At 37.1% G+C, this 27,786-nt stretch overlaps 2 protein-coding genes across 2 annotated transcripts; one reads left to right on the plus strand and one right to left on the minus strand.

The window, feature by feature from the left end:
* The first annotated feature begins 2,334 nt into the window (after nt 1-2,334).
* LOC144438026 (D-beta-hydroxybutyrate dehydrogenase-like) lies at nt 2,335-10,269 on the plus strand. The gene is made up of 11 exons (XM_078127058.1): nt 2,335-2,401; nt 2,787-2,884; nt 3,341-3,510; nt 4,054-4,178; nt 4,743-4,868; nt 5,368-5,471; nt 5,781-5,853; nt 6,214-6,275; nt 6,768-6,821; nt 7,328-7,516; nt 10,099-10,269. The coding sequence occupies exons 1-10, from the start codon at nt 2,335-2,337 to the stop codon at nt 7,418-7,420; spliced, it is 972 nt and encodes a 323-aa protein (XP_077983184.1). The 3' UTR covers nt 7,421-7,516; nt 10,099-10,269.
* Nucleotides 9,739-27,556, minus strand: LOC144438027 (uncharacterized). Its single transcript, XM_078127059.1, has 15 exons — nt 27,424-27,556; nt 25,645-26,927; nt 24,296-24,437; nt 23,602-23,681; nt 22,644-22,736; nt 21,866-22,011; nt 20,677-20,803; nt 19,789-20,141; nt 18,709-19,089; nt 18,432-18,540; nt 17,172-17,457; nt 16,173-16,392; nt 15,477-15,585; nt 14,060-14,204; nt 9,739-13,224 (listed from the first exon to the last, which is right to left on the minus strand). The coding sequence occupies exons 2-15, from the start codon at nt 26,872-26,874 to the stop codon at nt 12,914-12,916; spliced, it is 3,732 nt and encodes a 1,243-aa protein (XP_077983185.1). The 5' UTR covers nt 26,875-26,927; nt 27,424-27,556; the 3' UTR covers nt 9,739-12,913.
* Between the last annotated feature and the right edge of the window lie 230 nt (nt 27,557-27,786).

The following is a 27,786-nucleotide window of genomic DNA, read 5'->3' on the forward strand; positions in this document are numbered from 1 at the left end:
CGCGGATTATGGCGGCGATGTTTATCGTAGCTTGTAATATAAAAGAAATTAGACGAATAAACTTACTAACAGACAGTGAACGTGAAAGTGTCTGCCCTCGCAGACAATTTGCGCTTTTTCTTTTCTTTTTTCTTCACGCCATATCAATTTCCACGCTCATGTATGCACACGTCAAGTCTTTTCAATTTTCTTTTTACAAGCGGTTTGTTCTTGACATTGTTGTAAAATATATTTATAAATAGGCCTATAGGTCCCATGACAATGTTATTTTCACCTGTTGCAAGGTATGTATGATGAATAAAATGCATATCCACCTTGGTGGTTCTGTTGGGAGAATATCTAAACACTGGAAACCATGTAGCAACAACAAAACTACATATTTATGGTATGACTTAACTCTGGATATGGTTCCTCCTATAAGGAAAACGCGCGACTATGTGCTTGTTTCATGAGTAGAAAAACTACCTATGCCCTTGCCAATACCTATCAAAAATACACAAATTAACTTTAAATTCAACCTACGTCTTGTCTATTCTGTCGTTTCTTGTGTCTAATATTCACTTGAGCCACAACACGGACAACAGTAAGTCATGTAGACTGGCGCAGTCCTCATTCAGATATATTCATTTATCTGCGATGTTTTCTCATCGGTTTGCCAATAAATAAACAAACGAAATATCTGAATGAGATGAAAACGATATTTCGCTTTGGCAATCTCGCGAGATTTCAGTTTTATTCAAATGAAGTCATCGGTGATAATCACTATACGAAAAGTCAAATTTACCCACCTTCACCCAACCTGTGACCCACCTAACTACCAACTCTGTCAAGGGGTAGTATGAGACGAAGTGACACTTTTGACCGCATACAACCCCAGGGGAGAGATCACAGGAGGTAATTTATGTCAAAGGTGTCACTTCGTCTCATACTCACCACATTTACACATCCTCTGCTAAAGATTTACCCCGGTGGAAAGACATGGTCAAATATGACTTTTCATATAGTGAATTAACTTAAAATGGGATCCGAAGCGAAATTCTAACTTATTGTATACATTAAGACCATAGGCTCTTATTAATCTGTTCTGTGACAAAACCATGAGATTATATTTATACTCGACTGTTCACAACATGTCATCAATGCCTAGTTATCGCCTGTCAATCTATAAGAGCCAGGGTTAAAACTATTGGTCTGATAACTCAATTTTATAAGTGAATTAAAAATACTTTCAGACAAGGAAACGAAATTGCCTAAATAGTAAATATTTAAGTATTGGTCCGTGATTTATTCCCCTCCGCTCCATCAGGAGAAGATACCTCCGACAACTAGTTAGATTATGTATGTGCTGCATAAATGCCTGCCACAATTGCATTAAAGACGTATGTACGTACAGTATATAATAGTAAATGTATTAACTTAAGGGTAAAGAACCCAGCTGAATGTAAACTATAACACAGAAAGATAATCTTACAGATAGAATTAAAACACAACCATTTTGACTTTGTTCTTATAAATTTAGACAGTAAGAGGTAATTGTAAAACAATCCATGTTTTATTTATTGTATAGTACTTACAGTCTCATATACATACATACATACATACATACATACATACATACATACACACACACACACACACATACATACATACATACATACATACACACACACATACATACATACACAAACACACACACACACACACATACATACATACATACATACATACACACACACACATACATACATACATACATACATACATACATACATACATACACACACACACATACATACACATACATACATACATACATACATACATACACACCTACATCCATTCATACATACATACATACATACATACATACATACATACATACATACATACATACATACACACACACACACACACACTCATACATACATACATACATACACACACACACACATACATACATACATACATATACACCTACATCCATTCATACATACATACATACATACATACATACATACATACATACATACATACACACACACACACACACACACACACACTCATACATACATACACACACACACACACACACACATACATACATACATACATACATAGCATACATACATACATACATACATACATATTTGTCTTTAGAAAATGGCCATAGGTTATGCTTTGCCACCGGACCTCGTTTGCTAGACCATAATTCTATGCTACCCATCACCCCAGTGAATTAACATAGCATTGCATTTGCATATAGGTCACTCTACAGTCTGATTTTACCATTACAAATTCTAGTGTTAAGAATTGCTTAAAAATGTCTCTCTCGAGATGCATCACCTCAAGAAGAGATTTAAGAAGTATGTACCTTGTAGTGAGAGGACTATCAAGTTCAACGGTAAGCTAACACTAGTTTACTTGAATGACCTTTACGAAGACCCCGAAACATTACCATAATGGTGTCGCAAAACAAGAATTGAATGTTTGATTAGAGCACGGACCACTACAGAACATTGCTATAGTGCTCTCAAATTACAGCAACTTTAGCTGCATTTTAGGGTAATTCTGTCAGAGAAAATTAATCTGGATCTGGATCTGCATAATTAATTGGCACCGCCACCGTAGGAGTATCACGCCACTGGGGGGGGGGGGTCAAGGGTTAAGAATCTTGTCTTGAATAAATATGTCGAAGGCGATTAGATGACAGAAGAGGGTAGTGAATTCCAGTCAACAATTGTTGTGGTGAAAAATGAGTTCTTTAACATTTCAGTTTTTAAATCCAGGTGTATCTAGCTGGATGGAGTCGTGTACTTTAGTTGGTGAAAGACGTTTCTTAGCTGCAGTGACATATAGTTCACCTTTTCTGATTTTGTATAGATTTGTAAGTTTAGCAGCTTTTCTACAAGTTTCTAATGTACGTCACCGATTTTCAAGCATAATTGTTACACTGCTAAGTCGATTATAGTCACCGCAAACGAATCTGGCTGCTGACCATGGTACTTTCTCCAACTTTGATATGTTCTTTTGTGTGCAAGGCCAATGACACAATTAATTTGCTTTCTTCACTGTGTAGTCTCTATATAGTCAGGGCGCCAAGGCTGACATTTTGAAAAAAAAGTACAATTCCGCCATATGTCTAAGGTCTCTCTCTCTCTCTCTCTCTCTCTCTCTCTCTCTCTCTCTCTCTCTCTCTCTCTCTCTCTCTCTCTCTCTCTCTCTCTCTCTCTCTCTCTCTCTCTCTCTCTCTCTCTCTCTCTCTCTCTCTCTCTCTCTCTCTCTCTCGTTTCACACATATACCTGGATGACTGCTTTATGTACAGTTCTCATTTATTTACAGAATCATTCTGAAACACATCATGGTATGGTTGCCCTGGTAACTGGATCTAGTGACTCGGGAGGTATTGGGATTGCTATAGCCCGAAGTCTTGCACGGAGGGGGTGTTCTCTTATACTAACTGGCAGCCGACAACCTGAACATGTAAACAAATTAAAGACGGAACTTGAAATGTATGTTGATGTGGTTGTACTCAATTAATGATATACTTGCATAGTGAATAATTGTTTCTATTTTGAATGGTCAAGTTATTATCGAATAATGTTATTTTTAGTAGGTGATAAACAATTGAGTATACCTGTATTTTTACACGGTTATCGCCAAAGGTTAAAGAAATTCCATAAGAAGATTCTGCTTGCTTATGTATCAATCTTTTCTCATGGACAATATTTTCAAGAAACAAAATTACGACATATTTTCAAGTTTGACAATATCAATAAAACATTTTGTTTCTAGTACAGACTGCAATCTGTCTTACATAAGTGTATGTTTGTACGATTAAGTTGAGATCAGCTATTTCACTCACTGACACAAATATTCAAACTACTATATTTCTAAAATTTACGACTACTTATGTACAATTATTAAGATGTACACTACACCAAAACAATTGAATGCTCCTTGTCACAAAACATGCAATCATATACAACAACTAATTGAAGTATTTCATAAGTGACAGCTTTTCCATTCTCTATTCCTTTTTACATCTTTGGCAGACAATATGGAATACCAACTCATTATATCTCAGCTGATCTGAGTGACTTGACTTCAACAAAGAAACTTTACGAAGATGTCAAGTGTATCTATTCTGATGGAGTGGATATACTTGTCAATAATGCAGGTAAGTACATCTATTCTGATAGAGTGGATATACTTGTCAATAATGCAGGTAAGTACATCTATTCTGATAGAGTGGATATACCTGTCAATAATGCAGATAAGTACATCTCTTCTGAAGAAGTGGATATACTCTTATATAATGCAGGTAAGTACATCTATGCTGATAGAGTGGATATACTTGTCAATAATGCAGGTAAGTACATCCATTCTGATAGAGTGGATATACTTGTTAATAATGCAGGTAAGTACATCTATTCTGATGGAGTGGATATACCTGTCAATAATGCAAATAAGTACATCTATTCTGAAGAAGTGGATATACTCGTATATAATGCAGGTAAGTACATCTATTCTGATGGAGTGGATATACCTGTCAATAATGCAGGTAAGAACATCTATTCTGACAGAGTGGATATACTTGTTAATAATGTCGGTAAGTACATCTATTCTGAAGAAGTGGATATACGAAGCAAAATTATTTGAAGCTTAAGTCACCGTCTTTGAAATACGCAGATGAGACATAACTTATTTCCATATCCATCATTTTTATTTTGCAAATTTTCAGGTATAACGGTTGCGTTAAATCCAATTGAAGAAATACCCATTGACGTCTTCGAAAAATGCCTTCGAGTTAATTTGACAGCTGGCTTTTATCTAACGCAATTGACCTTGGCGAACATGAAACAAAAAGGTTAGCTAACTTTAGAGGTTACAATTTTTGTAACTTTTGTTTTAAGTTGCTATTTCTCTGCTCAAGTTTATTTCAATAAGTAGAAATTTATAGTAATGTCATTAAATGTATTTTAGTGGACACTGTTACTTTCAAAATTATATTGTAACAGCAAAAAAAAAAAAAAAAAAAAAAAAAAAAACCACTAACAACAATAATAACAATAGCAAATCAGTTACCTAGTGGTCCTATCCAGATGAAAATATTCAATATTCAATGTTGAAATACTGTAGATTAGAAATTTATCAGCAATGTGCATCAAACCTATTTAGACCTTGGTAATTATAAGTAGAATACGGAAGACATACAGGATCAGAAATGGTTACTCCTTCTATCATGTACAAGTGTCACGTGTCTCTTTAAAGAAGGTATAATATAACTAAGTAGTCTCAATTTGAATAATTGAATAATTACGTCATAATGTCTGTTTATTTTTATTTCCTTATATTTATACACATAGCATGGGGACGGGTAATCAACATCAGTTCAATCTTTGGACTCACTGGATATACTACATGTGCTGCTTATACAGCAATTAGGCATGCAATGAATGGTCTCACAAAGGTTCGTCCAATGTGTTGTCCGATATAGGTGATGTTGCACACACACACACACACACACACACACACACACACACACACACACACTCTCTCTCACTCTCTCTCTCTCTCTCTCTCTCTCTCTCTCCCTCATAATATACTCTCTCTCATAATTTACAAGTATAAAATCACTACAATTAGTGATATAAAGAAGTCTCTGGTAGTTAGACACACATATCTATATATGTTTGCATTCTTACGCATAAGGTTTCGTCCTAGACAGGGGTCTATTGTTTCTAATTGACACATAACGTGCGTGTGTTTTAATTAACAGGTAGTTGCATTGGAAACCCTTGGTTCTGGAGTGACATGTAATGCCATTTGTCCAGCTCTTGTAAATACAACCCGTGAGTTGTTGCATATTATGATCTCAACGTTTTGAAAAAAATTGATACCACTTGACTTACGTTCGAACAATAATAGATGTGTTAGTTAATTTAATTTTCCTTTATGTTATTTCAACCAACATTTTGAATTTGATATTTCAATAATCCTAGTCCATTAATCACGTGCGTATGTATGACCAAGCATGCCTGAGTATATGTACGTACGTATGTATGTATGTATGTATGTATGTATGTATGTATGTATGTATATATATATATATATATATATATATATATATATATATATATATATATATATATATATATATATATATATATATATATATATATATATATATATATTTGTCTATATGTTTACAGTGGCGAAAAACATGACTAGAGAGATTTCCATTAAGACGGGAAAACCCAAAGAAGAGATAGACGTAAGTCAGGCGAATTGCTTTCATTATAAATCAGTGTTACCACATCAGTTATGATGTGAGGCCCTCATCTCTTCTTTTTGCAGTGTATATGACCAGGATTAGCATTATATATCAAATAATTGAATAATTATGGGTAGAAAATATCAATACAGTCGTTGTAATGTTCTTTTATAAAGAAAAATATGAATACTCCAATATTCATCATTTTACTTTACAATATTATCGTTAACATGCTTTGCTATTTCAATTGAACACATTTGTTATTTCAACAACAGACGTACATGATGTCAAATACCGATATAAAACTTAGATTTGACGCATAGCTAATTGTCCACGAATCATAATGATGTAATATCTCAAAATGTACAAGGAAAATTTGCATATTTCCATAAATCACTTGAGTAAGGCCTAAGCCTATATAACAAAAACACACATTAAATTTACCATTCAAGAGGTTTTTAATTCCCTTGTCCTTTTTCTCCTCCTGTAAAGAAACAATTATTCAAGGGGTTAAACCCATCCGGCAAATACATAGAAACCGATCAGGTAAGTAGGAGAGTGTAATGTTGCCTTACTTTGTATTCAGGGTATCGTCAATCTAACATTACTTGGAATCCACCACTTAATACAATAGTAATGTTGTCTTGTGTAATATTGTGTAATTTGATACAAGAATAACAGCGTTCTGATAAGACGGGTTTAACATGTCAAGTTCGTTTTTCTTATTAAAAAAATAATATCTTGGTAAGGGTATATAAATGTATCCTGACGCTGTTGGAAAATAACCATATACTACTTTCCAGATTTTCTCTATAAAAAAGCCACTCTGAACTTTATCTTATATTTTCTATTCTTTCACTTTCGATAACCCTGCCACTCACTTGTTCTTACAATTTCTGTGTTCAACAATTATATTCTACCAATAACCAGGAACATCAAAACAACCCACTTCAACATCTCATGTTGAAATAAACGAGTGAAGATATTCAAGGTGTTTTGATAGTTAATACTTATTGGTTCTATGACGTTATCTATCTATCTCCTCTCCACAGATTGGCGAATTAGCAGCATTTCTGTGTTCTCCTGCTGCTGACCAGATAACTGGTACAGCCATTCCTATCGATGCAGGGTTTGGCGCTCAATAATAGCGTATATTTACAACAACTCAAAATCCATAGCTTGCTTGGCGGAAACAGCCAATTGTACACATTATACTACTTCCCATGACAGGGACAGACAGGGTTCGTACACTTAAAGCAAAACAAAATTCCAGGACTTTCCAGGGGTTTTTCGTCAGTTTTCCAGGCGTATTCATATTGATTTTGGCCATTTTCCAGGGGTGTTGACACTAAAGTATATTTTTTGAATGACATCTAATTGTCTGATGTGGACGAGAAAAATCAACAACAGTTCCCATATGTCACAAAACATTTTAAAGACAATCGACACTATGCAAGATATTGATTTAAAAACCACGTTTACACGCTAAGATTAACGGAGAAACCTCTGTCCTACCCCTAGCTAAGTAGCCGTTTCGTCAAGCTGGTGCATTGCTCGTGTAAGATTGAGTCGCAGCATTCGTCAGTCTAATTCAGACATATCCAGAAAAATAAATCAAAAAGTAAAGTTTGTCCTCATTATTGTTTGGTTTGATGTTACTAGATTTATAAGCCACCTAAAATAATTTTTTTCTTCAAAATTTAGAATAAAAACGTCATTTACGTAACGAAATTTCTAGCTATGAATAACTGAATACATTCATCGCTTGCGTCTCGATGTTTATGTACCGATGCCACGAGTTGCGGAACATCGCGATTTCAACTCAAATTTGACCATTGACGAATGTTACTGTACCGACAACATAAAACAGTAGTTTATTCTTTTAGAACATGTAACACAAATACCCATTTATCGACAAAATAAAAGTCACAACCGTACTTCCACAACCCGGAAATTCAACTGCACTTCTCTATAGCCCTAGCTTGTAGTATCAGTCGACTCGTGCGCCGAACTTGTAACAATTTCTAATCGAGGTTGATGATGCTTTGATACTCGCTACAGTGTTACGATAATCTTGTTAACAGACCTACTGTACATGTTACCCCGGCCGGGACTGTTACAATATCATGTCCCTGAAATGACGACTGGGAGATGTACGGAGTAGCAATATATGCAAGATCGAAAGGAACACTGCGGCGCCCATTCAACTAATACGCACGGTCTGTGGGGCAAAGTGTCTCGTGGAACGATCGCTTGACTGTCTGGGTTCAATCGGCGTGAATTTTGATTCATCACCCAGCGTGGCGAAAGACTTTGAAAATATTTTCGCGATTTCACATTTACGAGATTCAGAATCATATGAATGGGTGGCTCGAGCACGGACATGACGATCGTCAATATTAATCGATCGATTGAAAATGATCATTTTCCAGGGTTTTCCAGGGGTAGGGCGCATTTTTCCAGGGTTTTCCAGGGTTTTCCAGGGAGGGTTTGAAATTCCAGGGTTTTCCAGGGTTTTCCAGGACCGTGCGAACCCTGGACAGAGTTGTTTTCATCTCATCAAAACAGAGACTGTATAGGTCTGGTACTAATCGCATCAACCAAAATTCACATGTCATCATGAGTTCTAGAAATTTGTTTAATTTAAGAGAATTTTGCTGGTGTATTTACATTGGCCTAATTATAAAATATCGTCAGCTATGACGTCACTTATGAGTGCATAAAGGGCAAAAGACAGCTAATAGGGTTTCCGTGTATCTCATTCACAAAATTTCGAAGATTTATTTATATTGTTCATTTCAAAACATGCTTGTCTTGACGTGTATGAAGTTGGTCTCAGATTCAGAATCAAATTCACACTGCAGGACAATATATAATACTAGTCACATATCGAGCCTGAGATTCAACCTCATGAACGGAAAATCACGATGACAATGTACACGTAACGAAAGCTGTCATACAAGAAATAATACCATAGGGACGACTTGAAACGTCTCAATTCACACACCACCATAAAATATTACCTCTACAGAATGACTTTTAAATAAGACTAAACTCTTTTTAAACAGCTGCAATACAGATACATCTTTGGAATAGGCCTTTCCAAAATTTGCCATGTTGGCGCTCTACTTACTGTCTGTAAGTTGATGTGTTTTGGTAGAGGTATTTACTTCTAGCTAAAAATATCCTTGGCAGCCTTTTGTTTGTCCTAATAGATCAGTTCTCAAAGTGATTTCATTATTATATCACAACGTATTCCTTCAGTTATATATTGTTACATTCAATAAATGATTACAACATGGGTAGTGCCAAACTTGCAATGATAGTTTCCATTGTTGTCATACACACATACATACATGCACGCACGCACGCCACGCACGCACACACACACACACACACAAATACAGAGTGTAGCTGGGTATTTCATTTGTGCATTTATATTTCATCTCAAAATGTACACTGGATAAAAGTTTACTGCAATCATTTGATGTGATCACACCTTTAGTTTCAAAGATTGAAATAGCAGGTAGTAGTGAAAGAAGTAATTGGAGCACACAAAACATACTTGTCCATATTACCCCCTACATGACATTATGTTGACAACAGTTATTTTACCTGGGTCATCCAAAAAAAATAACAAAGGAAAGTGAGTACGTAAAATACAAGCTGGTTTTCAGATGTACCATTCTCTTGACAGCCTCACTCTTAAATACAACATATCCTAAAAAATGGAAAGAATTATTGAGGTTTATTTTTCAGCACATCGTTCTTTTCACTTTATTCTTAGCACTTACCATAATCACTTGAAACATTTGTACCACAGATGCTGAACTTTTAACCTTGATGGTGAACTCTGACCTCTCACAGCTGGAGATGGAGAAATCTGACACTGGACAAACAGCTTCAGAACTTAGTCCAAACAGCCGAGGTGAACTTTGACCTTTGATAAAAGGCCTGATGAACTGCGACCTCACTGACTGTTGATAGTAAAGTCTGACCCCTGACGAACTGCCGTAACCTCTGACCCGCTGCTAATCAGCTCTCAAATTTCTCCACTAAACCTACAGCTACAGTCTCAAAGACTACTGATGGTGAACTCTGGATGACCCACCCCCACCCTAAGGTCTGACCCGTGATCTCTTACATAGCTGTTTTCAAATCACATGTACACATGACTAATCCCACTCTATATCGGACCTAATTGATATCCGCAAACACAATGATGATTATAAATCAATGCTACTACAATTATGCTCCCTTAAAAATACAACAAAAATTGACAGCATACATTGTTCTCATTTTATCCAAGTATGCTGTACAGTATAAAAATCTATCCTATAAACGATCTCAATATTTCAGTCAGTTCGTCATAGCTAACAAACGTTTAGATGCAGGGATGTTCAGGACATATTCACAAAGAACTCACAATAATGGCAAATCATCTCAACATCAACTTAAATAGAAAAACCTGACATCTGACAACAACGAAACTGACTTTCCAAAAAAGTGTTTTCTGATAGCCTAGAACTGCATTTCCTACATGTCAACCCCCTTTGTATCAATTCATCACTGTCTATATGACAGTCCTTTTCTTTCTTTTTTCAATTCAGTCTCCACTCTTTTTTTCGAATAAGTAATTGGAGTCATTTGTTTTACATTTACCCAAAGTGATTATCACTTCTCCAACACAAAGTCTAAAATGTTGGTATAAAATAACAGGTTTTTGAAGATGCGCACTACGAATAGATAAGAGTTATCGTTTTGGTATGTAGGTATTCAACATTCACTTCTTTGGGTTTTTTTCGTCCATATGATACTGAGTGGAATAAACAGAAAAGTATATATCTGAGATAATCAATGCCAGCTTCTGTAAAATCACCTCATTGAAACTCCACATTAACTTGCCTTATCAGTTTCTGTAAGGTATGCCATGTTAGAGTGCCCTCACACATCAGCCAATCCCTTTCAAGACCGTTGAGGGCACAGCAACTCGACTTCTTACTCTATGTTCTTTTCCTTTCAACTGGGGATATATGCATAGCTGATTTATCACAAAGGCATCTCAAATGATTACAAGACAGCATTTGAGAAAAGGAGTGTTTTCTGAAATAGAGTACTGAAGATGTCCATGCAGTTGTTCAAAATTTGCAGCTCATTACTGGAACACAACTTGTGCCATGGTGCTTCATTTGCATTAAAACTACATGGTGCTTCATTTGCATGAAACTACATGGTGCTTCATTTGCATGAAACTACATGGTGCTTCATTTGCATGAAACTACATGGTGCTTCATTTGCATGAAACTACATGGTGCTTCATTTGCATGAAACTACATGGTGCTTCATTTGCATGAAACTACACGGTGCTTCATTTACATAAAACGACATGGTGCTTCATTTGCATGAAACTACATGGTGCTTCATTTGCATGAAACTACACGGTGCTTCATTTGCATGAAACTACATGGTACTTCATTTGCATGAAACTACATGGTGCTTCATTTGCATGAAACTACATGGTACTTCATTTGCATGAAAGTACATGGTGCTTCATTTGCATAAAACTACATGGTGCTTCATTTGCATGAAACTACTTGGTGCTTCATTTGCATGAAACTACATGGTGCTTTGTTTCCAAGAAACATTATGGCACTTTGTTTGCACGAAACACAAAAGATACAACTTGTATACAAAAACATATGCATGGCAGACAGTAGACAGCAAGATATGTCGTGATAGGTTGATGGCAGCATGGCACACTGCCAGACAGACTTGTCAGGGAGTAGGAAATCAAGAAAATTTATCAGATATAATTCAAAGCACCAGTTGACGGCTATTGTACCACATTGGTTAATCAATTAATGAAGAAACCTTCACTACTAAAATTCAGTCGAAATGCATGGTGCAAAACGGTAAGAAAAAATGCATTCCCTGGTTTTAAAACCATTTAAAGGCATTTATGACAAAACAATACTGATATTTCCTATTTTAATACATCTCGTTAATCCTCCGAAACTTTCCTCTATCCTGCCTAGTACAAACACTTAAAGACTATTCCATCATTTGTATTTGTCAACATTTTTCTTCTATAATTCATGACTTTACAAGCAATTTTGGGTATTTTTTTCCTGGCTGAATTTATTGAATTACCAGATCAATTTTTTTCTTTAGTTCTTAAATGTACGAATGGTTGAAAATCTTGCACCTTACTACAGAGTGGACATTATCTGTTCTCAAATATTACAGTCCTCGTTACAACAACTTGAGGAGTCTTACTTCCAGACACCTCTCACTGTGTTATCTTGGGAGAAATAAAAGACAAACATTTCATACATCACAAAATTAAGACGAAAAAAAATTGCTTTCTATTATACAGGACGTAAAGTTATTTCAAAACTGTACCACTATACTGTGATGTTATTATTTTGCATTGAAAAAAAAAAGATATCCCTTTGTACTTTACTTTCTTTCCTGTTTTTTTTTTTTAAGTTTTATAATTTTAGACGTTTTAAAAAATGCAATAAATGCACAATTTTGGCAGTTGTATAAATCTCCTGAAAATAGAAAGTCAACAAATCTTGTCAACCTGAACTTGAAAAAAACAACCAGACTGGTTAGCAGAAATTATCGAGTGTCTATTACTGCATTTTTGCTCGCTTTCTCGCAATAGCATCCTCAACTGCTCGCAACTGCTTCAACAATTCCTCTCTGCGTGATGTAGTCTTGGATTTGGAAGATCCAGATGCACCAGATTTTGTGGGCGCAGGTGCCGCTGGTTTGGCAGCTGGTTTTGATGGTGGCGCTGCCATTTTCTTTTCCATTGGGGGTTTTGCTGGTTTGCTGGCAGGTTGAGATTGCGAGGGTTTGGTACCTGAGGGTTTGGAGGTTGACACATCCTTTGCTGTGGGTTTCTTTGCAGTAGACGATGGCTTCGCTGGTATTTTACGGTCTAAAAAAGAATGAAAAGAACATTAACGATCGAGAGAAAGATGATGTTCAGGGACTACTTAAGGAAACATGACAAACTCTTTTGAGCTAAAGATGACTGAAACAATACTATAAACTTTACTCCATTTCGGCAACAGCAGTCTGGTAATAAACATCCCTACCATATACCCAGTGTCACATCCATACCGCCTCCATTGTAATTCAGTGGGCAACAGGGTCAGTGCCCTCACATTTATGCAATAATTTGCCATATCCTGCCCAGGCACATTTTGCCCAAATAAGGCCAGTTGCGGGAATTGTCGAACCATTATTATGTTTGCTAATGTTTTTAAAAGCTCCATAGGATACATGATAAAACCTTCACAAACCAGGGATGGGTTTTGTGGACCTTGCTAGTACAGCTTATGAACCCTCTCAAGGTTGGGCCTTGACGCTGTACAATCTTGACTGCAAAACCCATATCGATTGCGTAAACATTATTTCATACTGACATTAATTACGATGTTGGGTCATCTGGTTGTTTTTGCCAGCACCTTATTGCAGTGGTAGGATTACCAATGGTAAATACAAAAAAATGTAGGCACTAATAACTAGCCTGCTTCATCCATTGCTCATGAATTTGACTGGGCAGCGGCATGACGTCCAGTCAGTTGTACATGATTTTCACAAATTTCTGAAGTCAAGAAAGATTTCACTTTTGGGGGGCAAACTTTAAAAAAGATCACTGAAACAAATTTTTGTGATTCAAATAAGTCATCTTAGCCAGATTTTCTCCTCAATGTAAAGAGTTAGGTTATAAATTGCATGGCCTGCTTTACATAGTCCATAATCCTTACCTTTGTCTGATGATGATGTTGGCATACTTTTAGTAGCAGGAGATAGCGGTCTGGCCTTCTTACTTGGTGGACCACCTTCACCAGAGGCTGTGTATCTTTTCTTACTTGCTGTTGATGGTGTAGTTGATGATGGCTTCTCAGCAGGCTGAAAGTTATGATACATCACATACAGAAAGAGGGTCAATAGAAAATAAAAATTCTTTACTTTTCAGCAAATTTACTGAAATCACTTGTCTTTAAATAGGGAACTTGCAAACCTGCCATGTTGAATGTTGCATCGTGGGAAATGTGCTAATGAATTGGTATTCTAAACAATACTGTATTGTTTGCAACCACAAATGATCAATGCAGTTACCCTGACCACTGACACTGTGGGAGGTTTATTTTATCGGTAGCTCCAGATTAGGTATTACGATAACCACAAATAATCCCATAGTCCTTTGCGCCTGAGCATGCTCAGTCTGGATTGCAAGTTCCCTATTGTTCCCTCTTTCTGCTATATAGCATTGCATCTAGCAAGAAGACAATTTGACGCATTTATGCCCCATTTGTAAAACTATTAAGTGGGCCACAAATCAATGATAATTGTTGAATAAGTTGTTTAAATCACAGAGACATCATCCACTTAGAGAACAGATTATATGCTTTGGACACAGAGGGCAGCACCCTCCTTCTTGGAAAAATGACTTCAAGGTGGGAACTCAAGTCTGGGGCCACTGAAGGAGAAGAACACTGAGCAGGCGTTTTGGATACATGTACATAATATGCATTAGAAATATGAATTACAGATATCGACTATGTCATGTCATTAGCCTATTACATGGGTGTTCAAATTGGTAGAGATAAAAAACCAACTGAAATTATCATTTGGTCCTTAATAATACAAATGTACATGTAATGAGTAGCACTAGAATGAAGCTGTGAAAGTTGGAATAATAGATGTCTGCTAACATGGTACATTTTTTGTATGTTTGTATTTACATTAGTTGTGCAGGTGTGCATGAGGCTATACTGAAATCCCACACAGACTATAATTCTAATCCTAATTTTTTATTTTTTTTATTTACATACCATCCAACAGGCATTGCCCAATAACAGGACGAAGGTTCAGTTTTAGTGCAGGAGGAAACCGAGTACCCAGGGAAAAACCTGCATTGCTTGATAGAGTCAAACTGAACGACACTCTTCTTACTTACAGTGTGGTAAATTTAAGCAAACCCTGAATGGGTTTGAACCCTGACCGCAGTGTTAAGAGGCAATTAAGTGGTTTAACCACTCGGCCACTGACAACCCAAATATTTTGTATATGCAAACACTAATCCAAGTATTCTGCACCTGAACCTGAAGTTGTCCCTAGTGTCTTAGATTAACATGGAGGAATGAAAGTAATACATGAACAACTTGTACGTGTACATACCTTTTTGAGTAGAGTCAGTTTGATATCTTTGTGGGCACTGATTTTCAATGGATTCGGTCTGGAAGAGGAAGCCTGGGAGCTTGAACTTGAACTTGCAGGTGGCTTTGTTCTGTGATTATGGTGAGGGTAAGAAATAGGTTACTTTCCACATTATACCACACATAAGTGGAGCAATTTCATTGCTGGTCATGTTCAAACGAGACATTGTTACTGGTAACTAACTGTAAGGTGTGTTTTGATTGGCTAGCATACATGTTAGATTTGAACATAACTGATAATTAGAATCAGGCAGCTGTAGGATGTGTCAACATGATGCAACATGGAATCATGTCTTACTAAGAACAATTCAAGCAAAAAAACAAGAATAATAGGAAACAAATAGGTGATCACTTAAAAGAATTCGATAGACCTGTTACCGGTTCCAAGATGCATTACGTGTCTCTCTATACAATACCTTGGGTTCACCTGTAAAATCACTCTCTGTCATTGATGGTGTTTAGTTTTTATTCTATAAAATCTCTCATAATCAAAGAGTTCAACATGTCTTCCATTATTTCCTGAAATATGAAAATGTTATTTCAAATGTAATAAAGACAAAAACAAGACTAAATGTAACAACATAAACGACATCCTCTCAAGCAATGCATCTTGGAACTGGAAAATCGACTATTCAGATTCACTGAGAACCAAACTTACTTAGAAACATCCGCGGATTTTTCATTCTTCACCTTCACTTTGGATTCTGTTGATTTAGGTGGTTTCGATGATGATTTGGATGGACCTGACTGACTGTCACTCTTACTAGACGATTTCTTCACAGATGGCTGTTTACTTCTGGGTGCAGGAGGTGGTGGTTCTTTAGGTGGAGGTTTGGGTGATTCTTTGGGTTCTATTGACGTCTTCTTAGGAGGCTTGACTTCTAGGACAAAGAGACAGTATTATTCATCTCTAACTGACAGCACTTGATCGGTATTTTTGCTAGGGTTTGGGACAGTGATGGGGGTTCAGGCCAGTAAAAGTTGCATTGACTTCTGTATGTTATTCTTAAATTTTTGGTGGGAAGCACAGATAATGTGACTGGGGAACACTGGTACAATTGACCTACCTATTGCCCTTGGCATAAAGACTGATTTGAAATAAAATATTCTTAACTCCAGATACAATTTTCTAAGCTATGGGGTCAAAGGTCAATTTGTATATTCTCAAATAAAAAAAGTTCAATCTCATAATAGACACTTCCAACTCTTGGTAGCTGAAATCAAATTAAACTGACTTGGCACATCATCAAAATAAGGATCATGCAATTTCTTGGTCAACATGATGACTTCCATTCCATGCATTACTATAGGTACGCATGAGAATAAGTCCACCTTCTTGTTCTATTTTGACCCCCTACCATGAGGTAAAATCATTACTGCAGTTTAAGAGAATTTAGTCTATATCTGTCATTGGTCCTGAGAATTAGGACAATAGCACTCTTGGACATAAAACTGACATCATTTTTAAGCTCCATTATCACAGATTTTTCAGTCTGTATGTACCATAGTTCCTGAGACACTATTCAAAAGTCAACTTAGGTATGAAACTGAAGTCATTTTTACTCTAAGTTACCACATACAAAGCACACTATGTTGAGAAACCGAGATTTTTTTTTTTTCCACACTTAATTACCACGCATGTATTTAGTCAACTCACCATTCCTAGCTGGAGGTGGAGTAGCCTTCTCTGAGCTTGCAGAAGACACAGGACTAGCAAGATCCCTGTACATGTGTTCTGAGTCAGCACTAGCACTGGACTTACTGGAGGTGATACTAGAATCAGACGACACGCTGCTCACACTCATGCTACGAGAACGTGACCTCGACGACAAAGATCGTGACCTGCTACGTGAACTAAAGGAGCTCCAACTACTATGACTGCTGTGACTACTATAACTACTAACACTTCGGCTTCTGCTTCTTTTTCTCTTGACAGCCTTGGTCTAACAATGAAGAATAAAACGATTGAATTATTACATATTTACCCAAAGATTCCTTGCATCAATGCAAGCGTATACTTTTGGTATTTGCTCTACAGTGCAATACTACAAACATTATTGCAAAGCTGTATGCAAATGTACACCAAATCATGTAAATGCAGTTGCATTTTTTTCCAATAAAAATTGTTAATTTGGATACACACATATAGCCATAACAGACCTCATGAGTGCCAGTGGGTAATCTAGGAGTAGCTGTGGAGTTTTCTGCCGAGCTTTCTGGGCATACACCACAAAGAACATCACAAGCACTTGGGCAGATACCTCACATATGCTACAGTAGCACTCGTGCATCATTCATGGGGTGCTGTCAAATCACTGAATAGTTTCATCTCAGTATTATGATATTTTTACAGCATGACAAAGTAACGCCATCTTTTTATCGTCAACCACCATTTCAACAATTTTTCATCTAGACACCCAAAGCAATGTCTCAAACAAATCTCAAGGCGATTGGTCAGGCATTTTTTATGACTCGAAGTCATTTACACACACACACACACACACACACACACACACACACACACACACACACACACACACACACACACACACACACACACACAGACGCCTATAGCCCTAATGAATTACTTTACATTCGTATTCTGTTGTGCTAATAAAAATTTGCAACGAAACTTCGAAAGTGTTACTACATAGACAATATTCATAAATTCAACTTCATTTTGCACATGCATGTGTTGTGACTATAGAAAACACTGACGAAACCATGTTGAAAGCTTTGGTGAACGATTACTATTTCTTGGTGCAAAATGAAGTTAAATTTATGAAAATATACTGAACATTATTTGCACAGACAACCTTTCATCATACAACATATACAATGCTTGAAATCAGGGATGTTTAAACTTAAATCAATGACTGAACTTCATATAGATTTTACTGTTACACATAGCTCTTACCGATGGTCTTCGAGGACTTGGTGTTTTAGGTCCAGGTTTAGACACTTGTTTCTTGGGTGCAGACGGTGCCGACTTCTTGGTTTGGGGAGGTGGTGGTAGCTTATTGTCACTGAAAACAACAGAACAGGAAAGCAAATCTAGTCTTTGCAATCAGGCAAAATTCCTTCACCCATACATAACAACACAGTAGTTGATAAGATTACTAATCAGGGGAACACTGTATCCATAAAATCAAAAATGATGTCAAGGGTTATTGTGACAGGTGTATATAACTTACCTTGTCTTTGATGCTTGTTTCTGTTGAGGGGGCTGTTTACCTGCTGGTTTAGTAGATTTACTGACTGGTTTGCTGGGAGCTTTAGCAGGTGCCTTACTGACTGGTTTGCTGGGAGGTTTACCAGGCTGCTTAGATGCCGGCTTTGTGGTAATACTAGGCTGTTTGCCGGCTGTTTTGTTAGCCGATGCTGATGACACAGCTGGAGAGGGTGCTGGTTTTGTACTACCCTTCTTCTTTGGTGAGGGTGTTGGTGACAGTGACCTTGAACTTGAACGTGAGTAGGAACCGCTTCGGTACGAACTACCGGATGATGACATGGAGCGACTGGAACGACTTGATAAGGAAGAGTACGATGATGATCTGGAACGTGATCTTGATGAGCTGGAATAAACAACATCATATTTTGATTATGACCACAGTTCAAAAAGTTGCTTTGATTCATAACTTAATGGTTCTGAGGACTGCATGTACGTGTATGTACGTAAACGCTAGCATGGGCTCCTCAAGGTAATTTTACCAAGTTTCTTCACCAAATTAAAGAACGAGTTAAACTAAATCAGCACCCCACCCCAGCATATCACTTCCAAAGACAAATCAGTACTAGTAATTAAATGTTGTGCTAGTTTTTTCATAAACTAACCCTATCCCTAACTGCCTTGGGTAATGCCTAAACGTCTTGGATAGTGCTGCCAGAAGTATAGGGGTGAGGCCGAATTGTCTCGGGCCAAAACGGTCCCAAAATGACCAGTTACCCCAGGTTCAACCAGCAGTCATTTTTCACACAAGGTCAATGTAAAACAGACCTTATTCAAGTTTAGAATGTTTTTCACACAATGTCAATGTAAAACAGACCTTATTCAAGTTTAGAATGTTTGACCTAATATCTTCACCCGTGTTTTCAAATCTGTAAATTTGGCATCTTTCATAAATGCTCACCCTTCACCAAATCCTCTATATAACAGACCTAAAACCTGCTAGACATAATTTGTTCTGCCTGCATGTACATGTTGCTAAAATGAATGTGTATTCAGCCAAAAATATCTAAACCCACTTTGCTGTTCAATGATGGCCAATACTTACTATGATGAAGAGTATGATGACCGTGATGAATATGAGGAATACGATGACTTGCGCCGCCTTCGTCCTCGCGACCGAGATCTCCTAGGAGAAGGCAATCTCTTCTTTGGTGACTTTGATCTTCTCCATGGGTCTGTCCACTCATCAGCACGTCTCGTTGCTGGGGTAGGTTCGTTCCTCTCCTCCCTGTAATTTCGTCCATTCCTGACGTCTGCCCTCGTGTCGCGTGGTTTGTCACGTCTTCGTACTTCAGGTGAATGAGAGTATCGCTTCCTTGCTGGTCTCTCTCGATCCCTTCTTTCCCTCTCTCGTTCTCTTTCTCTTTCACGTTCCCTTTCTCGGTCTCGCTGCCTGTCCTATATACCAAACGAAATTTTAAAAAAAGTCATATCGCAGGATCTCACATCACAGAAAAATGACACTTTTCACTGCAATTGTAATAAGTGGAACTTCACACCAAAACCTTTCTGCACAACAGGACAACAATTTTCAACTTGCAATCTTTTAATACCAAAACTATTAACACTTTGGCCAATCTTGCAGTTTTGTGGCCGATGTAAACATCACACAATACATGTCATTAGACTGAAATAGAAAGGTCTTCCTTGCAGAAAATACACAAAAAATATAGCAGTCATGATCAAATGAACACAATAGCTATTTTGGCTAAGAATTCTCTTACCCTATAGTTGTGATAAAATGAACACACTGAAACAATTTTAGCTAAGAATCTGTTTACCCTTTCACAGTAAAATGAACGCAGTGAAACTATTTCGGCTAAGAATCTGTTTACCCTGTCGCAGTAAAATGAACACAGTGAAACTATTTCGGTAGAGAATCTGCTTACCCTATTACAGTTGTGATAAAATGAACACAGAATTGACTTCTTACCCTGTAATGGTCATACATAGGCATAGGTTGTTCTGGTTCTCTGGTCCATCTTACACTAAAGTTTTCATACTGTCCTGCTTGCCAGTATTGAGACGACTCAGGCTCAGCATAGTAACCTTGCTCATAACTATAAAAATAACACAGAGTCAGATTTTTAACATAAATGCAAAATAATACAAAATTTGAAAAAATGTTTTTAACAGCAGTAAAATTTACAAGTAAAATGATGCTAATGTAAAATCTTAGAAAGCACTTCTTTTTCTATTACCCAAATTTCGAGCTTTGGCCAAAAACTGCAGTCATAATTTTCATTTCTGTGAGGATGGTGTTTGGTTTGTAATTACCAGACATTTTACATAGGGGACAATACTTAACTGTGGGTTTACAAAGATTGATTCAATTACTTCAAACAAAAAAATTGACATCAGAAATTTTTATATAACCTAAATATTCTATCTCGTCAGTAGTTTGACCATTTCACTCGTCAAAATAGAAAGTTTTATTCACAACAAAAACACTCAAAATTTTATGGCTGATTCAAGTTTCACTTTTCAAGAGTCAGATGTAGTGTTCTGCATCCTGGCAGTTATGTAGAACATACCACCAAGGCAGAGGAGTAACTTTCCCTCATTGAGATGCACTAGGACATAGACTGCCCTTTTGTATAAATGGCACAACAAAAGTTTGATACAGAAGTATACTCATTGCGTTTGCAACCCCTCTGACATAATGGTAAGGTCAAGATCACAGCCATGGTGCAAAATACCACACTTGCTATGACATTTTTTGACATGTGAGCAAATTTTACAGTACATAATGAATAATGGAAAATGTGTGACTGAAGTATGACATTAAACTTCAGTCACCTTCGATACACACATCTGGATAGTAATGTTGGTTTTTATATAGCGCTTTCCCATTCTTTTACACCTGAAGTGGATGAAGTGGTGTTTGTTTGTTTGTTGACAAACACGATGTAAACTCTTACCACTAAATTAGTTTGAGCGTATCTGCATGACACAAGAGTTCACTAGCAGAATAATTGTATTGTAACTCTACTCAGAAATACAGTTTGCTTGAGTGCCCCTGTGTCAACTGAGTTTTGGTAGAATGGGCCATGGCATGACGTGTGTGTGAATCAGACAACCTGGGCTCTCTTAAGATGATTGTACAAGATGTAAATTCTTACTTGGCATAATAGTCATCCCTGTATCTAGCTCTCTGATAATATTCATTCTCCTTGTCATGGTCTCTATCCTCTTCAAAACTTCCAGGCATACGTTTGTCTTCCAGGTCAGAACCTTGTTCTTTCTTCTTTTGGGCTTTCTTCCTCAACTACAATGTTACAAGAATGGACAAACCTCATCAACACTCTGTCATCTTCTGTCACCATGTACGGTAACACATATCATATCACACACAAACCAAGTTGTATGCATTTGCACAAAAAATATGGGATATAAAGCCTGTTCAACATGCAACAATGCACCTTTCACTGGTCCCTGCATCACCGTGTGACCTATCAGTTTGTGTGAGACTGCAGGTAACTAGTAATTGCTATCTTGGTTCCGCCATATTGAATTACCATGGAAATGTGTATAAAAATATTTGGAATATATACTCTGGTCATTCTATGTCACACAACACATGTCTATGTCACTGGTTCTGCTGTGTTCGAAATACATGTATGAGTCAGAACGTTCAAAATTGTTATTACTTTCCTCGATTTATCTTTAATAGTACTGGCGTTTGTATAATTATGTTATTCTCCAATATTTCTCTTCATTCAACCAGGAAACACTTGTGACCTAAGGGTTGTCATCACTACTAGTCTCGCGACTCGTAATGACAAAGGTCCCTTTGGTCACTCAAAAATTTCCCTTGGCTGAATGAAAAAAAACTACTTTTGAATAACATCTAATTAATATTTGATCTACATGTCAGGTTCTAAAATATAGAAGTCTTACCTCCTTTGCATGCCTTAGACCGCGTTCCCATGCAGACTCTATCTGTGGTTCCTCAGGAGGAGGTGGTGGAATGTAGGGTTCTTCCTCAGGGCCCTGTAAGACATGACATGAACAATTCCTTGTTTCAGAATGCCAAGTAAAGGGAGAGAGGAGTATTCTAGGACTCGTATTCATATTTGCTATAATATCCCCAAAATTTGAACCATTTGTGGTATGTGGTATTACAGTACAAATAACTTTGCCTTGGTGTTTCACCCATGTACCGTGACATTTTTTACACATGCTCAGACAACTTTAAATGCAAAAGAAACAATTATAAACTAGGTGTCGTGCACAGTGGGGATGTAGAAGTAGACATGTTGATATGCTGATTACCAGGTGGATAATAAACAAATGGAGCCATTAAAATCATCAAGTTCATGTGTAATGTGTTCATCAAAAACCTGTTTTTACTGCAATGTGAAAGAATAGCAATGCTTATCAGTGTTCAATGTGATTGGACAAAGGATCCTGCTGTGTGTGTTATGTGTGTCTAGAGTTGAAATATGTCTATCTTTGTCTCAAAAACATAACGTCCCATGTGTGAAACACCAAGTCAACATAATTTGTACTGTATTTTGTGTGAGGGCAAACACACCCTTACTATATTTGGTACATACCATGGTACACTCTACCACTATTGGTTACCATGGTATTACCAATAGAGTAAGACAGAATACAAAAGTTCAACATATTGTCAATCAAATCAACAAGTGATATTTTTCAGCTTCTACATGTGCAGAACACTAAAAGTAACTAGAGTATCGCTGGCCTTTACTTATAAGCCAGTCTGGTGTTAACACTGAGCTACATGTAACTAAATTTGATGCAGTTAGGAAGTGATTCTTACATTGTATTGAGCGCCCTCATGAGAGACAAACAAGAGAGGATACAAATGTACACATCAATACCAACTTACCTGTCCCCATGATGACCCACCATACATGCCAATCTTCAGTGGTTGTGGTTTATTCTTGTCAGGAATTAGAGAGTAATTGCCTGTTGAAAAAATAAAATCATATACATAATAATATCATCTTTTATGACAACAAAGAAAAAATATAAACAGAAAATGAAAGTTACGAAATGAACAAATGAGTAAAGCATGTAAATATCCTAAAATAATTTCAGTGTTCATTTCTTTAAAAAACCACAGTTCCCAGGATGTCTTTTTCCTTCTACACTACATTTTGTATAGTGCTTTTCCATGTTGTTCCCTGCAATCACTTCCCCTGGTGCAGACCTACATGTAGTGACAACACACCCAACTGCATTGTATACCTTTACCAAGTAACCTCCTTAATCCTCTGGGATGAATACAATCATTTGAAATATTTCTGACTGTCAGCCAGTGTGCCCTCTAGGTCAATTTGACATGCCACTGATGCACGCAATTTCTAGCGAGTCCGAGTGACGCACCAAAACTTGGTGTTCCCCTTTTTCTTACTATGTGGTGACTCACAACCAGTTTTTATCATTTTAACGCGCAACAACAAAACTTGTCTAACATAAGAGGGCACTGATAGCACACAGAATTTACAACGACAACCCTATCCTACCAGGTCCAAAATGTTACAGCTGGGTTGACTACAGTATACATTACATGCAATTACCTTTATCGTTGATTCCTGGGTGGAGAAATCGACACGACTCTCCCCACGTACAATGCCCCTTGTTAAAAAATCTACACACTGGTCTCACTTGAGGTTTTCTACCAGTTGGGTCTTTTAATTCACCTTCTTCTAGGTCATCATCCTGAAAAAAGTCAAGTCAGTCATTCAGTTACACACTTATCTATACTTAATAATTAACCAACAGTTTACACGTTAATAAATTTCTTACTTTTCACCTTTCCTCTCCCCACCCCCTGAAAAGTAAATTATGTTTATTTTGCTACATGCACTTGCTTGTAACTGTCATTACCAAGAGATAAATCATCATCTGAGACTGATCATAACTCCAATTCTATAACAAATAAATTATCAAAATACCAGTCATGAGTGACATCTATAGACATTTACAGGGTAAAGGTGTAACCCCACCCCACCCCACCCCACCCCCACCCCCACCACCTTCACCACCACCACCACATCATCTTCAAAAAAGTAACCAATGATATTATGCAAATTTCAAGCAGTTCTACAACTACTTTCTCGGAACACTCTTTGTAAATAATGTATTGTAAAATTCATTGTGGAAAGGCACTTAATATAATTCATAATCATATATATACATTGTATGGGCAGTACGAGCATGGTACAATAATTGACATCTCAGTAAACCATGGCTCAATTACCAGAATCATACAAAATGTACATGTACTAATGTGCTTGAAATGTCACACTGACCACAGCTGACTGATCACAACACATGACGTAGATACAATGATTGTTAAGACAAATATTAAGACTGCACGAAACTTGAAAACAAAAGTCGCTTTTCAAATCAGTGTCTTCTGAAACTGTATGGAAATTTCCATGGCATAAGTTACAACTGTTCAAAGTCAAAGTGATACCTGACAAAACATCAAAACAGATTAGGATTGCTGTGAACACAAGTGTCCTGTCTGTAATTTACATAAAACTGTAAGGTGTGAAAGTGATTGACAGGTGGTTGTCATTATGTCACCAATCTCAGACTCCAAGCAACAAAGTGGTTGGATCTCGTCAAATTTCAAGTTTCCTTTTCATCTTAAACAGTCACAATTTTGGTAGGGAAACTGTCAGACAGATATGGGGGATTTTTACTTGCAAATACATGATGATCCGGCAAAAAGATGATAATACATGTAGATAGTAAAATACTGGTAAAAATCAACAGATGACCAAAAACAACCAAATTTGGTGAAAGAGAATTGATAATGGCAACTCAATTACTATATTGATTATGTGTACATATAAGCATTTTCGACATTCTGAATTTAATTTTTTTTTTTTAAAAAGAGATTTTTTGTTTCACTCACATCTAAAAGTTCACCATCATCCTCATCATCTCCATCATCATCTTTGACTTCCCCATCATCTTCATCATCATCTTCTGCCCCTTCTTCTGCCTCTTTCTTCTTGTCCTCACTTTTAGTTTCCTCTGTTTTCTCACTATCCTTACCACTGTCTTTGTTAGCATCCTTTTTTTGAGGACTGTCTTTGTCAGTTTCTGACGTATCTTCTTCAGTTTTATTTTGTTCCTGAGTAGGATGGTCCTCCACGACTTCTTCATCATAGTCAAGTTCTGCTGCTTCTTCTCCATGCACCTCGAGATGATGCATGGGTTTATTTTCCGTCTTAGATTCACTTTTTGGAGATTCCTCTCGAAGCGGTGATTTTTCATGTAAAGGAACTTTTTCTGTGAGAACCTCTTTTGTTGGCTCTATACTGTCTATAGGTTTTTCAAAATCTTCTCTTGATTCCCCCTCTTCTAATGTCTCTGTTTCCATGGCAACTGGGTCCTTGTCTATACTTTCCTCACTTTTATCAAATGCATTATTATCATCCTCTGGCTGTTCTTGTATCTCCTGTGTTACAACAACACTTTCTTCCTCATTTTTCTCTGGCTTTTCAACATTTTCACTTTTATCTGATACTTCAAAATCGTCATCGGGAATTTCCCCATCTGAATCCTTCTCCTCGACAGAATCATTGAGCACACCAGACTCGTCGGTAGTGTTTTGCACATTTTCACTAACAGAAGTGTCCAAAGTTTGTAAATGATCCGTCTCAGCCACATCTTCAGTGTCACTTATTTGCTCAACTGGTTCAACTATTTCCTTACTTGAGATCTCATTTTCTTCTGTGTCTTCATGTATTGAATGAACTGTATCTATAGATTCCTCCGGTCTCTCAGCAACCGCAGTTTCATCTTCCATATCACTGTCACTTTTATTGTCACTTGTTGTTGAATGCCGGGGTGATTTTACACCCTCAGGGTCACAAACACCAGGTACAATAACAGTCTCTGATTGTTCATCAATCTTTTCTTCATCATCTTCGACATCTTGTAAAGTGACTTGTGATGTGTCTTGCTGGATATCAGCTATTACTGATGATGACTCAATGTCCGAGTGGTTTTGATTCTCCTCAACCTCGTCATCATTTACATCAGATTGCTCATTGTTAGACACACAGCTTTCTGAATCACTGGAAATCGGTTCCACTGCAGCGCTAGCTGAATCAGCTGCAGGGGTTTCTTCCTCCATAGCAGTTAAACTTTGAAGCAATTCTAGGTGATCTAATCAAGTTTACGTCGAATCTGTAAGTGAACGGAAAACAAAGAATTATTTCACATTATCCCCCTCTCATCAGTTATTGGGTGAAAAAAAAATGTGCCAACACAAGACCACTAAAACAGAACTCCACTACAAAAATTAACGTCTATAAAATCTCGCATCTAAAACAAACTTGCTATGGTTTGTTCGATGCAATTTTCCCTACATAAATAAAAGATAATTTGGTGAGTGTGAACGTTTCAGTCGGCACTTCACAAATGCATGCTGGGATGTCACTTGTGCTTCCTCTCCTGAAATCTTACAATAACAACATGATATTCGTTCGAAGGTACACTTAGGCCAAACATTACTGTAATGATTAACAATTCTAGCAAATTTGGATATCGACAGACGACTGCGGATCCCGGAGGCGTGCACGGCAACAATGCATTTTCGACAGCACACAACCGCAAACGCGATGTCAGGTTGCCACCAATCTCATAATCAGCTGTCGTTACGATGGTAAAATTTGAATATTACCTATTGCCAGTGTAAAAGCAAGATTGGATGGTTCCAAAAGACTTCTCTTAGTCTATACGAACGCTTTTGCAAACGAGAAAAAATCAGCGTAAATTTACAAAAACACAAGAACTGCATCCACGAGTAGAGGAGATCCCGGAGACAAAATGGTGGAATTTTACACAGACGCGATTCGTTCAGATGTGTCACATGGCTTCTTCAGCGCCCGTATTTTTACCCCCTAACAAGAGCAACATTACTGAGTCAAGAGATGTAATAATATACATTGTGCAGAGTTAAATTGACCAATATCCATGTTTTCGTGATTTTATTATTGTTTTAACGCTCATATATGGTAGAAGGGAAATGAAATAACATTTTTTC

The sequence above is a fragment of the Glandiceps talaboti genome, chromosome 7, assembly GCF_964340395.1.
Source record: "Glandiceps talaboti chromosome 7, keGlaTala1.1, whole genome shotgun sequence".
NCBI classification, from domain to species: domain Eukaryota; kingdom Metazoa; phylum Hemichordata; class Enteropneusta; family Spengelidae; genus Glandiceps; species Glandiceps talaboti.

Coding starts and splice junctions, on each gene's coding strand:
- LOC144438026 (XM_078127058.1), top strand. CDS start 2,335: ATGCATCACCTCAAGAAGAGATTTAAGAAGTATGTACCTTGTAGTGAG. Junction 2,402..2,786: donor GAGGACTATCAAGTTCAACG/GTAAGCTAACAC, acceptor TTTTAAATCCAG/GTGTATCTAGCTGGATGGAG. Junction 4,179..4,742: donor TATACTTGTCAATAATGCAG/GTAAGTACATCT, acceptor GCAAATTTTCAG/GTATAACGGTTGCGTTAAAT.
- LOC144438027 (XM_078127059.1), bottom strand. CDS start 26,874: ATGGAGGAAGAAACCCCTGCAGCTGATTCAGCTAGCGCTGCAGTGGAA. Junction 22,012..22,643: donor GTCTAAGGCATGCAAAGGAG/GTAAGACTTCTA, acceptor GTAACATTGTAG/TTGAGGAAGAAAGCCCAAAA. Junction 17,458..18,431: donor CAAGTCCTCGAAGACCATCG/GTAAGAGCTATG, acceptor CTTCATTGTTAG/ACCAAGGCTGTCAAGAGAAA.